The 12,777-nt window shown below is 53.5% G+C and overlaps 1 protein-coding gene across 1 annotated transcript in view; it reads right to left on the bottom strand.

The window, feature by feature from the left end:
- MEGF6 (multiple EGF like domains 6) overlaps positions 1-12,777 on the bottom strand; it is an 89,222-nt gene that overhangs the window by 12,233 nt on the left and 64,212 nt on the right. Inside the window, exons 8-18 of the mRNA XM_077788134.1 lie at positions 10,550-10,687; positions 9,852-9,974; positions 8,967-9,089; positions 7,981-8,148; positions 7,630-7,761; positions 7,414-7,542; positions 5,170-5,298; positions 4,931-5,065; positions 3,507-3,641; positions 1,032-1,157; positions 29-160 (exon numbers count right to left, since the gene is read on the bottom strand). Of these exons, the coding sequence (XP_077644260.1) occupies positions 29-160; positions 1,032-1,157; positions 3,507-3,641; positions 4,931-5,065; positions 5,170-5,298; positions 7,414-7,542; positions 7,630-7,761; positions 7,981-8,148; positions 8,967-9,089; positions 9,852-9,974; positions 10,550-10,687 (1,470 nt within the window). The remainder of the gene's footprint in view (positions 1-28; positions 161-1,031; positions 1,158-3,506; positions 3,642-4,930; positions 5,066-5,169; positions 5,299-7,413; positions 7,543-7,629; positions 7,762-7,980; positions 8,149-8,966; positions 9,090-9,851; positions 9,975-10,549; positions 10,688-12,777) is intronic.

Below are 12,777 nucleotides of genomic sequence, written 5' to 3' on the forward strand. Positions count from 1 at the left end.
TGAGGAACCCACGCCAGGCTGCACTCACCATCCTGGCAGCGCTGGCCCGTGTAGCCAGCTGGGCACAGGCAGGCTCCGGTGGCGGGGTCACAGCTGGCGTTGTTGGCACAGGCTGGGCAGATCTCCTGGCAGCCCGGTCCCCAGAGACCCTCAGGGCAAGCTGGAGCGTGAGCAGACAGAGAACACACAGCACTGGGATCAGAGCCGAGGTGGCAGAGGGGAACCCTCCAGGCTCCCTCTCGCCGTCAGCGCTGCGCTCATGCGAGACGTGGATTTTGTTGGCAGCACCAGCGAGCACAGCGTGGCCCTGCCTGCTCCCTGTCTAAGGGCTGTTCTGAGCTCACTCCAGGATTTTCATGCCAATTTTGGATTTGCAGCCACTCGCAGGCAGCTCCAAGGGCTCCTCAGTGAGAAATGGTGCTGCTGGCACAGGGACTCCACAGCTGCCGTCACACCATGGACAGCACATCAGTCACTGCCCCAGCACCTGCTGGGAGTTGCAAAGAAGGAGCAAAAGGCTAAACTGCTAAAACCAGGGCAAGAATCCTTCTCCAACTGGCCCTAAGCTGCCCCAGGGCCTGGAAAAAAGGCAGCTTGAAATGTATGGTAAGCACTGTGCACACGTAGTTTCATTGCTCAGCCAAAATTTTAGGAGCAGGACATCTCTATGTGACTAATACCTTCCAGCTGCTGCAATACTGCAGAATCATGCAAAAGCTTTCCATTTCGGACTCTCTAGTTTTCCAGCAGTTAAAGAGTAATCTGGTGAAGGCAATTAAAAACATGCCTGAATAAAGAAAGGCTCCTCTCCTACACTGAAGACTGCAACAACAAAAAATATCTTCATCTTTTTCATTGTGTTAAGACTCACCATCAAAATCAGCAATTTTTTCTCATTTTCCATAAAGATGATTCTAATGGCACTGGGTGTTTTTAAAATGAGTTTTAGTAAAAGAAAAGCAAGATGTCTACACCTAAATCGCTCCCTTTACACTGAAGCCCTGAGTGTTTGCACTGCTGCCCGTGCTCACCTTGGGCACAGTCGTGTCCTGTCCAGCCAGGTGGGCAGTGGCACTGCCCCGTGCTCCTGTCGCAGGGTGCTTCTCCACAGGCACAGGGATGCTGGCAGCCTGGCCCAAATGTCCCCTCAGGGCACTCTGTGGGAGAACAGCAGGGTCAGAACATCCCCCCCAAGATATCCAAGAGAATTTTACCAACCTGGCCCTGCAGGCTGCAGGAGCCTCTGGGTCTGTGGAGGGTTCCCACAGCTGTGAGAGGTTCCCACCTGTGCTCGTGGTTTAGTGGGCATGGGGGTGTTTGCTCAGAGGTTGGGTTTGGTGATCTTGGAGGTCTTTTCCAACATCAGTGATTCTGTGAGCCTGGGTGTGACTCCTCTGTGAGCCACACTGGTCACCTCCAGCATTGCCACCGCTGCCCTGGTCTGTCTGCCTGTGTGTGTGCTTTCAACAAGTATTCCTTCCTGCAAGAGTGGCCGCTCACATCCCCAGAAACTGAGGCCAAACTGGTCTCCAGTCTTTGGACAAGGACGCTGCCCAAGCCATCCTGCTGTCTCTGGGCTGCGGTGCAGAGCACCAGGGTCACAGCCCCACACCAAACCACCCCTTGGCTTTTCCAAGATGCTCTGAGGGTTTTCACCTCCCTGGCTGAATGCCTCCAGGATCTGAGCACCAGGATTTTAAGAAGCAGCCAGGTTTGCAGCAGGACACAGACAGAAAGCAGGAAAGAAGGAACATCCTCATCCAGAGGAGGAATAAGTGCTTTTCCTTCCCTCTGCTCTGGATGCCAGCGTGGTTCTGCTGATCCCAGCTCGGTTTGATCTTTGTACCCCGTGCCACAATTCAGCAACCAGTCGGTGACATGCAAACTGAGGGCCCCAGACCAAAGATCCTTAAATCCTCCCTGAGTCCCCCACAAGAGCTCCATGCTGACCAAAGCCAATGTTCTGAAAAGCTTCAGCAGAGGGAACACACCGGCACTGACAAACCGCAGAGGAAACGCAGCGCCTCGATTTCCAGTGACACAGTGGAGTTTTTGTTATTCCTCCTCTTTGCTAATTGATGGCAGATGTTTGTCTTCACCCTTTAATAATTTCCAGATCCGAACAACAGCCAAGAGCCTACTATTTCTATACAAATATTTGTGTTATTTCCTGTGACTCCCCCCTACAGCCTTCAGCTCCTTTCTTACCCTTTTTAAAAATATCCTGAGCGGGAGCACCAAGCCTGACAAGGTTCCAGGGGCTCCAGGGGCCACAGCATCCCACCACGGGGGGCTCAGGGCTCTCAGACCCCGCCAGGGAGCACAGCCCTGCAGGAGCTGCTCCCACCTCTCCTTCCAGCACTATGGTAGCAATTGCATTGGGATTTTTGTGCTTTCTGCAGCTCTTGTCCTGACCAAACCCTCTCCAAGATGGGGCTCTGCACCACGACCCTTTGCTGGCAGATCAGTGAGGCTGATGGCTGCAACTTCTAGGCTGGGGAGAAGCAGTGCTTGGCTGAACATCAGTTAGCACAGAAATTCCCGGGATGCTCCGATCCAAATCCAGATGCTGGCCACTTCCAACCTCTCCATGCAGTGTCTTCTCCTGCTGCAGTCAGTCTGCAAGTGCCCAACTTTTGGGACTTTCTGCAGGACCTAACCAGCTGAAGTGGGTTCAGGAGGCCCCAGCCTCACAACAGCAGGAGTGGGTTGATTTTTCAGTCACCACTCAGCTCTGTGGTTGGCAGAACTTATTCTTTTCCAAACACTGTGTTCATATTTTGTAATCATCACCTTGGTCCAATGACTCACTGCCTTTAGGTTCTCTGAAAGCACCTTTGTCTGCTCAAAGTGAAGCTCTCTGGCACACAAACCACTCCCAGGATTTTAAAATCTGCACCCTCAGAGCCTGAGTGTTGGACACAGTCAGACATACACAGAGCTGGGTAGTTCAGTTACCATCCCATCATCTGGCCCTTCACGGGAAGAGCACAAAACTGCTCTAGGAGGTTCATACAGAGGCAGAAGTTTGAATTCTCTTGTAAATTAAATGTAAAATACTCTTTTGCACTTGCAAATTAAACAGAGTTTCAATAAAAAATAGAGAACAGAGCAGAAAATGTGATACTGGTGTGCTGGGCAGGGATTGCCTGGAAGGGAAAAGACATCAAGGCCAGGGAAGGATAATTAGATCCCAATCACCTCCACCAATCAACACAGAGATGTCCAGTGGCAGGGTGAAGAGACACCTTGTTCTCCTTTTCTGAATCAGGCTCATTTTATACCAGGAATTCTCTCTCCCACTTAAAAGAGTGTGTCACAGAGACCTGTGGATGGCAGCTCCTGTGTCCCCTGAAGTCTCTGTGGGCCACCCATCAAACCATCTGCAGTGGGCTGGGGCTCTCAGGGGACTCTGGAAGTGCTTTTGTGCCGTTTTGTGAAGCAAAATGGTGAGGACTGGTGATTTCCCAGCACACACAGAGCTGCCCTGCACGGCCCTGCCTCACCTTGGTCACAGTGCTCGCCGTGGTAGCCGGGGGGACACTCCTGGTGACACTCCCCGGTGACAGGGTCACAGGGCACTCCTGGAGAGCAGCTACACTTCTTCTTGCAGCCATCCCCATAGAACCCGGGGTCACAGCCTGTGAACAGCCATAGTTAGAGAGGAAGAAGCTCTGAAATGACTCCTTGCCCCTGGCAGAGCCTGGCCCCGGGTGCTGAGCAGCCTTCCAAGCTCCACCACCACTGTCACAGCTGTCCCACCACCACTGTCACAGCTGTCCTACCATTGTCACGGCTGTCCCACCACCACCACTGTCACAGCTGTCCCACCATTGTCACGGCTGTCCCACCACCACCACTGTCACAGCTGTCCCACCATTGTCACGGCTGTCCCACCACCACTGTCACAGCTGTCCCACCATTGTCACAGCTGTCCCACCACCACTGTCACAGCTGTCCCACCACTGTTACAGCTGTCCCCACAGAGCTTTCCCCCGAGGATATTAACAGGGAAAAGAGCCCATGGGAGGAGAAAGGGGGATGTTCTGGGGGTGCTTTGAGGGAACAGGATACCAGTGTGTGAGTGTGGATCTGCTGGAGGGTGGGAGGGCTCTGCAGAGGGACCTGGACAGGCTGGATAGATGGGACACATCCAGGGATATGAGGTTTAACAGGACCAAGTGCCAGGTCCTGCACTTTGGCCACAACAACCCCTGCAGCACTGGGTTGGGGACAGAGGGGCTGGACAGCAGCCAGGCATGGAGGGACCTGCAGGGACTGAGGGACAGCAGGCTGGACATGAGCCAGCAGAGTGCCCAGGTGGCCAAGAAGACCAATGGCTCCTGGCCTGGATCAGGAATGGTGTGGCCAGCAGGAGCAGGGCAGTGATTCTTCCCCTGGGCTGGGCACTGGTTGGGCAGCACCTCGAGTGCTGTGTCCAGTTCTGGGTTCCTCAATTTAGGAAGGACGTGGAGGGGCTGGAGTGTGTCCAGAGAAGGTTGGTGAGGGGTCTGGGACACCAATCCTGTGAGGAGCAGCTGAGGGAGCTGGGGTTGTTTATCCTGGAGAAAAGGAGGGTCGGGACAGACCTCATCACTCTCCAGAGCTCCCTGCCAGGAGGGTGCAGCCAGCTGGGCTCTGCTCCCAGGAACAGCAACAGAACGAGAGGACACAGCCTTCAGCTGCACCAGGAGAGGTTTAGGCTGGACATTAGGAAGAAATTCTTCACAGAAAGGGTGACTGGGAATTGGAACGAGCTGCCCAGGGAGGTGGTGACATCTCCACCCCTGGAGGTGTTCAAGAAAAGCCTGGACGTGGCACTCAGTGCCGTGGTCAGGGTGCCAAGGTGGTGTTGGGTCCCAGGTTGGGTTTGATGACCCCAGAGGCCTTTTCCAAGGCAGCTGGACGGGTGACCCTGTGCCTCACTCACTGTGCTGGCAGTGCTGGCCGTGGTAGCCGGGCTTGCAGTGGCAGGAGCCGTCCCTGGCGTCGCAGTCCCGCGAGTTGCGCTGCAGGCACCGGCACTCCTCCGAGCAGCCGGCCCCAAACACCCACCTGGGGCACGCTGCAGGGAGAGGAACAGCTGCTCAGCCAGGGGCAGAGCTCCCAGGCAGAAAAGCTGGGATCCAGGGGCAATCCAGGGGGAATCCGGGGGGAATCCGGGTGTACCCAGGTGGCAGAAGCGGCCGTACAGGCCGGGATCGCACAGACAGGCTCCGTAAATCCGGTGGCAGTGACCCCGGTTGGCACAGTTGCACTTTTTCCTGCAGTGCTTCCCGAAAAATCCCTTGGGGCACCCTAGTAACAGAGGAACAAAGAGAGGTTTCCTGGGAAGATGAGCCAGTTTCAGCAGGTTGATTTAATTGAGAGAAACACACCAGAACTGGAGCTGTGTGAGGGCAGGGATGCACCCAGGGCAGGGATGCACCCAGGACAGGGATGCACCCAGGCAGGGATGCACCCAGGGAAGGGATGCACCCAGGACAGGGATGCACCCAGGGCAGGGATGCACCCAGGGCAGGGATGCACCCAGGGCAGGGATGCACCCAGGCAGGGATGCACCCAGGGCAGGGATGCACCCAGGACAGGGATACACCCAAGCAGGGATGCACCCAAGCAGGGATGCACCCAGGGGCAGAGCAATCAGATTCCCTGCACCAGCTCCAAATCAGCTGTCACAGGGGATGTCACTTGCTGCCACTTGTGGTGCTCCAGGGCACCCATCAGCTCTGCACTCAGTGAGACCAGCAACTCTGCTGGTTGGGATAGAAATAACCCACCCAGAGGGCTCTGAGAGGTCAAGGCTGTCCGCCGTGAGAAAGCAACCCATGTGGCTGCTCCTGTTGAAAAGCCACAGGGATATTTGCACTATTAAGTGAATAAAATTATTGTTTTTTCTCAGTTATGCTAAAGATCTCAGTATTGGAAGCACATGGCAGACCGGCTGTGTCAGCACAGTGCTCTGGCCAGCAGCTGCCCAGCAGCACGTGCCTCGTCCCTACGAACAGAGGAGCAGAGGAAATGCCACCTTGGGACAACAGAGCAATTCTGCATTGTTTATTTTCATTTTACCTTCCTGTTTTCTCTCTGTCCCCCTCAATCACCTCCTTCCTACAGAAAGAAGAGGTCGGGGTATCTCTTGTGTTCATTTGCATTCTGCTTCACTCTCCTCCTTCAGTAATAGTTCCCATATGCTCCCAACATGTGACTGAAGTCCTTTTGTCTGAATCTCTGATTGTCTCCCTCTTTCTGGTTTTCAAATTATGTCCCCCAAATTTTAACCCTTTGGGTGCAAGAAATGAGCACCACCAGCAGTGACACCTCCTTTGGGTACTTTGGGTAACTACTGCTGTCACAGCTTTCCAGTGCTTTGGGTGGTAAATCCCTCCATGGTTTCCATGGAAATTAACCATGGAAATCGTGGGTTTGACATTTCTTTTCTGTGTCTGCCACTGAATGTCCCATGAAATAGAGATCTCTGCCTCCAGTTGTGGATGAACAGTGAACAGAGACTTTGAGTGCAAAAGACAGAACACCTGGAGCACTGTTTTGTGGGGGAAGAGTGCTGGTTTAAAATGACATTATTCCACACAAGACTCAGTGGCTGATGCACTCAGATGGAGCAGGAATGTGTTCCAGCCCCTCTCACTGGGATGGTTCAACCAGAGACCTGAAAGATGCAGCTGATGAGCAGCTACAAAAGGACCAGTGTAGGGAACCCCACAGGAAACACTTCCAGCCTTCAGAGAAGCACAACTGGGATATCTGAGAGCAGCACCAGCCATGGCCAGAACAGCATTTCTCCAATGATTGTTGCAGTGTGTTTTTACTCCTAATGGCACATTATGTTATTGCCCAAGGTAATGGTTTGGTCCAAATTGCACCTTCCACCCCACTGTCAATCCACCCTGAGTTCCCTGTCAATCCTACCTGGTGCCAACCCCCTGTTTGGAATTCCCCTGAAGTTCAATGTCCCATTAGTCCATGTGGCCCCAACCCCCTCCACTCCCCTCACTGGAAGATGCTTTTGTGAACCCTGTCCTTTACCCGTCCCCAGGACATCTCTGATTAGCTGCTGATTTATCCCCTGCCCTCAAACCACCCCCGTTTAAAAACCCTTACACACCTACCTCCTCTGTCTTTGCTCCCTGACCCTTCCATGGAATAAATCCTCTTGGAAAGCATTCTGAAGCCCTCTCCCTTATGCTTGCTCCTGCTCTGGACACTTTACAACCTGTGCTGTAGACTTTAAGCCCTACAGCTCTATCCCAGTGCTGCTTTCTGGGAACAGCCCACCCTTGGCCCAGGCTGGGGAAAACTCGGCAGTGCATCAAGCGATGGCAAACCTCTGCTGAGACACTGGCAGCAGGAAGGAGGAGGAGGACAGAGAGGGCGAGGGGAGGCTGGACTCACCGTCCTGGCAGAGCTCTCCGGCCACGCCGGGCGGGCAGCGGCAGGCGCCGGTGGCAGGCTCGCAGGTGCCGCCGTTCTGGCACCGGCAGCTCTGGCTGCAGTTGCTGCCGAAGGTGCCGGCCGGGCAAGCTGGGGATGGAGAGGGAGATGGGGCTCAGCCTGGCCACGGCCTCGCAGGGCTGCACAGCCCGGGGCAGAGGACAGAGCTGCACTCACTCTGGTTGCACAGCACGCCCGTCCAGCCGGGCGCGCAGAGGCAGCCGCTGCCCTCGGCGCCGCACGCCGCTCCGTTCTGGCAGTCGTCACAGGTCAGGCTGCAGTCGGGGCCAAACGTGTGCTCCAGGCACACTGCAACGAGAGGCAGCACGGGTGAGAGGCTCCCCGAGGCTGCTGCAGCACCCTGGGCAGCTTGGAGCCTCCCCATGTGGAGGCTGCAGCAGGGCTAAAGGCAGAAAAGGCACTCAACAGGCCTGGTGTGTTCACCAAACATATAAACCCAGCCTGCACCATCATTCCCGAAGAGTCCCAGGCAAAGCACGGCACTGACCGCTGCTGCAAAATGCCCACCGAATTTCTCTGACAGCGTGTGCTCCCCTCGTGCTTCCAGCTCTTCCTCCTCTTCCTCGTAGTCGTCGTTGAAGAGCTGGGTGAACTCGTCCCGCAGGATGGCCACGTGAGGGATGGGGCGGATGACGGGGCGCCGGCCATCCAGGGCCTCCACCGTGTCCTCGATGGCTGGGGAGCAGGGACAGAGGTGACAGCGTCACAGTGGGAACGAGACAGGGTCTCTGGGAGGTGAGCAGTGGGACAGGAGATCTGGGAGGTCTCTGAGATGTGAGCAGTGGGACAGGAGATCTGGGAGGTCTCTGAGATGTGAGCAGTGGGACAGGAGCTCTGTGAGGTCCATGGGAGGTGAGCAGTGGGACCGGAGCTCCATGAGGTCCATGGGAGGTGAGCAGTGGGACAGGAGCTCCATGAGGTCCATGGGAGGTGAGCAGTGGGACAGGAGCTGGTTCAGGAGCTCTGCAGCAGCAAAGGGAAACCAGAACTCTCCGTGGCTCTCAGGTTTGCAGCGCTGAGCTCGCCCTGTTTTGACACCTCTAAAACTTTCCCAGGTTGTTTGTTGGGGGATTTTTTGGCCAGAGAGGGCCCAGGTCAGGTATGTGAGCTCAAGATCTCTGTACTGCTACAAATAAATAATGTTTTTTCTTACAAGGAAGAGCTGTAGAGGCTGGGGAAGGGGCTCTGGCTCTGTGTTTACCATGGAGACAGGGTTTAACACTGCAGGCTGGGCAGCTGTCGGAGGTGTAGCTGTGCCAGAGCTCCCTGCACTTCTTTGGACAGTGCTGTGAACAAGGCTGAAACAGGAGTGGTCCTGCCTGGGAAAGCTTTCCAGGGCTGGGCTGAGGCCCTGCCACTGCTCAGATGCTGTGAAGGAGATGAAGGAGATGAGGTGCAGGGCTAAGGAGCTCCAATCTGTGTGGCCCTGGCTCGGACAGGAGGCAGAGGAGGGACCCACTGCCCAGCTGAGGCATCTTGGACGAGGCACTTACTGATGCAGCTCCTTCTGTCTTCATCCAGCTTGTGCCCAATGTCACAGCCACACTGGAACGACCCTGGCAGGTTCTGGCACGTGTGTTCACACCCACCGTTGTTTGCAGAGCACTCATCCACATCTACAAAACATGGGACACTCCAGTGGGACAGGAGCAGCGACAGGGGCCTGGCCATGCAGCAGTTATAGGCTGGTGGCATCCTCTCTGCTAAATATGTGAAGCCATCAGCTCTAAAAATGGAGTTAAACAACCTCAGGGATTAAGGATGCCTGGGTTTCAACAAAAAAATGTGCTGGGCTTCAGTTCCCATCCATTATTAATTGTGTAGGAACAGGTGGGTGTGTTTGGCTCTTTCCCCTGGGAAATGTTGAGAACTTTGGAAGTGAGAACAATTATTAGGGGGGTTTTTCCCCACATTCCTTCTGCTGAGAAGGTGACTCATCAGAAAGCTGGCAGGAAAACTGGTAGGAGCTGGGAGAAACTGGAAGAAATGCCTGGCTGTTCTCAACCAGGTAGGAGAATTTCCTGTTCTCCTAATTAAAAGCTTCATTAGTCACTATCTTGGCTGTTTTTTATACAGACACTGTTATTTGTCTTTATCCCTTGGGTGAAAGTGATGGGCAGTGTTGCCCTCTGGGGTTAAACATCAAATATTTTTTGGGAAATAATGGGGTCAGCTCACTCTGAGTTAGCCCAACCTGATCTTGATGTGTTCAAAAATCCCACTGCCCCTCTCCAGTTGGGCTGGGCTTAGCACAGGGGCTAGAACCGAGCTGCCCAAGACTAAACAAACTGAGGTGAGTGACAAGAGGCAAATTAGAAGTAGAGGGACCCATTCCCTGTGTGGCCCTGCCTGGTGCCCAGGGAGGTGCTGGCACTCACCATCACAGCCACAGCCGTCGGTGCTGAGCCTGTACCCGGCGTGGCAGGAGCACTCGTAGCCCCCAGGGTAGTTGTAGCAGTCTTGCTGACAACAGTGAGAACCCGTGTCACACTCATTGATATCTAAATGAGAAAAAAAAAAGGTGTTAATACACTGCAGAGTGGTGGCAGGGACTGGTAAACTGCTCCCTGACTAGTTCTGGGGAGCTTTCACTGATCTGCTGCCAAATGCTAAGCCAAAATTCTCGAGTTCCTCGTGAAACCAGGGAGCTTTGTGTTAACAGATCGTCCTCCCCACCGAGGGAGGAATCCTGAGTCCTTGAGGGGAGTTCATTGTGATTCCCAGCTGGGGATTGTGGTTACAGGTTTTCTGTCCTTACAAGCAGGATAACTTGTAATTTGACTGACTCCTGCTTAGGGCAGTGTCATCCGGGAAAAACTAATTAGTTTGGAAGTCATAATTACTGGCCAAGTCATAAGTGCTGTCCACATATATCCTGAGAGAAGCTTGGGGTATCTTTGAGCAGAGCAATATTTCATCTGCTCTCACTTTCCATCACTCTCTAGCCTCTTTAGCCCGTTTGAAGTGCACATACACAGTAACCAAGAGGGATCCTGACCAAAGATCCCAAGAGGGATCCTCATCTTTACCCAGGATGTGCTTGGAAATCAAGGTCTGGCCTTTTCCCGTTCCTTACCCGTGCACGACTTCTGGTCCTCTTCCAGCCTAAAGCCAAAGTTACAGGTGCAGACTGGGCCAGAGCTGGTGTGGTGGCACACGTGGGAACAGCCCCCGTTGTTGGTTTCACAGCTGTTCACAACCTCCATCTCTATCCCTGGAAAAGGCAGCCTGGTTAGGATCCCGTGGGACACATCCGCACACACCCTGCCTGCCCTCACCAGCTCCTGGCACTGCATCCCTGCTGAGGAGGGGGATCTGCAGTGGGAAAGGATGGAAATAGCTCAGCACAGAGGCCACTGCTGGGCTGGGAAGTGAGGTATAAAAAGAAACCTCTGGATCTCACGCAGCCTGTCAGGGACGGGGTTGTGGAGCAGGCTCTGGACAGTCTCTGGGACGAACAGGCTGCGGATCCAACTGCTCCCACTCCTGCCAAGCAGCAGCGTGTGCTGCCAGCCAAAAGTTGGCTCAGCCTCAGAGCAGAGCTGTTCTGGTGCCAGGCAGAAATGGGAGCAGCAGAACACAGCTAAGTAGGGAAACATCCAGATGCCTACAGCGAGAATCGTTAGCTCCTGACATGTCAAAAGCGGTCGGCGCAAACATCAATTGCAGCCATAGATCATCCCAGCTTGGCAACGGTTCTGTAAACTTGTCTAGTTAATTAAGCTTTCTTAAACTAAAAGGAACTTGTTTCATGGAACTTTGACTCAGTCCTGAACCTCAGGAAAACAATTTCTGCCTTCAAGAGCACTGAGTTTTTCGTGCATTCAGACCCAAGGAGGATGAAAGAAAGGGAGCTTGATGCTTCCCAATGGATCTGTGCTTGTCAAAAACAAAATCTCTGCTGCAGTGGAAGACTTTTTCCAGATTTCACAACGTGATTGTCATCCCTCTCTTCCCTTTTCTTATTAAAGCAGCACAAACAGGGTTTTGCTTAAAAGAAACGTGCTAGGAAGGGCAGGGAGAAACCTTTCATGTGGAAAGGCTGCTTTGCTGACCCCAGGGCAATGCCAGTGTCATGGTGTGAGATTGGCTGTGTCCCTAAGAAGGCGGCTGTGTACATACTTAGGCTCTTCAACCTCATGTCATCATCCTGCTGCCCCATATTGCTCTGTTTGATGCCTTTCAAGATCCGTTTATGGCCTGCAAAGCCTTGCCTCTATCCTTGCCAAGCTCCAGCAGCTGCGCCAGGGGACCCTCACAGCTCCCAGTAACACCAGCTGCAGCACTGGGACTGACACGGTGGCTGTCATCTGTGAGGGGCTGGTGGCTCTGGCTCAGCCTGGCCCTGCTGGGATGCACCAGCTGCATAAAGCTGTGAGGACAGTCCAGCTCACTCTTGCATCACAGAGTTTTATTTCTTCCCTCGATGGGAGCAGATGTGATCCCTTCACTGGCTCAATTCCTCCAGTGACACATCTGCAGCTGACTGAGCTTGTCCAGAGAGTCCCCAAGAGCAGAACTTGGCTTATTTGAAGCCAAATGGCCCCAAATCAATTGTCTTAACCAGCTAAAGTGGCTTTGTGGTGACTTTAAAGATCAGACTGAGATTTTTATCTTGGTGGGGGAGTAAACAGCTCAAAAACTGCTTGTGAAATCCTTTAGCAGAGATTGCCACAGCTTGACCCTGGTGATTCCCACAGGGCAGTGACAAACATGTGCCTGCAGCAGCCCAGGTGTGCTCTGTCCTGCTGGGCAGGGCTGAGTGTTGGAACCCTGGCTGCTGAGGATTTCAGATTTCTGTGCTGACAGGCACTGACCCCCAAGAGAACTCTGCACTGCCATGGAGAAGCTTCCAAAATGGAATGACAGAACTGGGATTGTGGGTGTGGAGTTTGAATAGGAGTGTGTGATATCACAGGGTGGAAAACTTAGAGTTTAAAGTTTTAGAATATAAAAATATATAAAAAGCAAGATGGAGGTTTTAGGGCGGAGACTGGTCCTTCTTCTTCTTCCTTCTTCACCTTCTTCCTCTCTTCACCTTCTTCTCTCCTTCTTCTTCTCCTTCTTCTCTTTCTTCTCCTTGTTCTTCACCTTCTTCTCCATAGGTTTGGGTGGTTTTGTGTAATTGGATAAAAAAATCTGCATTGCAGGCCACGGTTGGTTGGTTATTGGGTTAAAAGTGAAAACAATTTAGGTGCAGGACATTTCTTAATTAGACAGTTTATCTCCCTTGTAGAGGGAGAGACACGGCTCCATTTTCAGATTGTTAGAGTGAAGTGCTGCAGAACTCAGGATCTGTGAGAC

This window comes from Lonchura striata, chromosome 24 (assembly GCF_046129695.1).
Source record: "Lonchura striata isolate bLonStr1 chromosome 24, bLonStr1.mat, whole genome shotgun sequence".
Taxonomy (NCBI): Eukaryota; Metazoa; Chordata; class Aves; order Passeriformes; family Estrildidae; genus Lonchura; species Lonchura striata.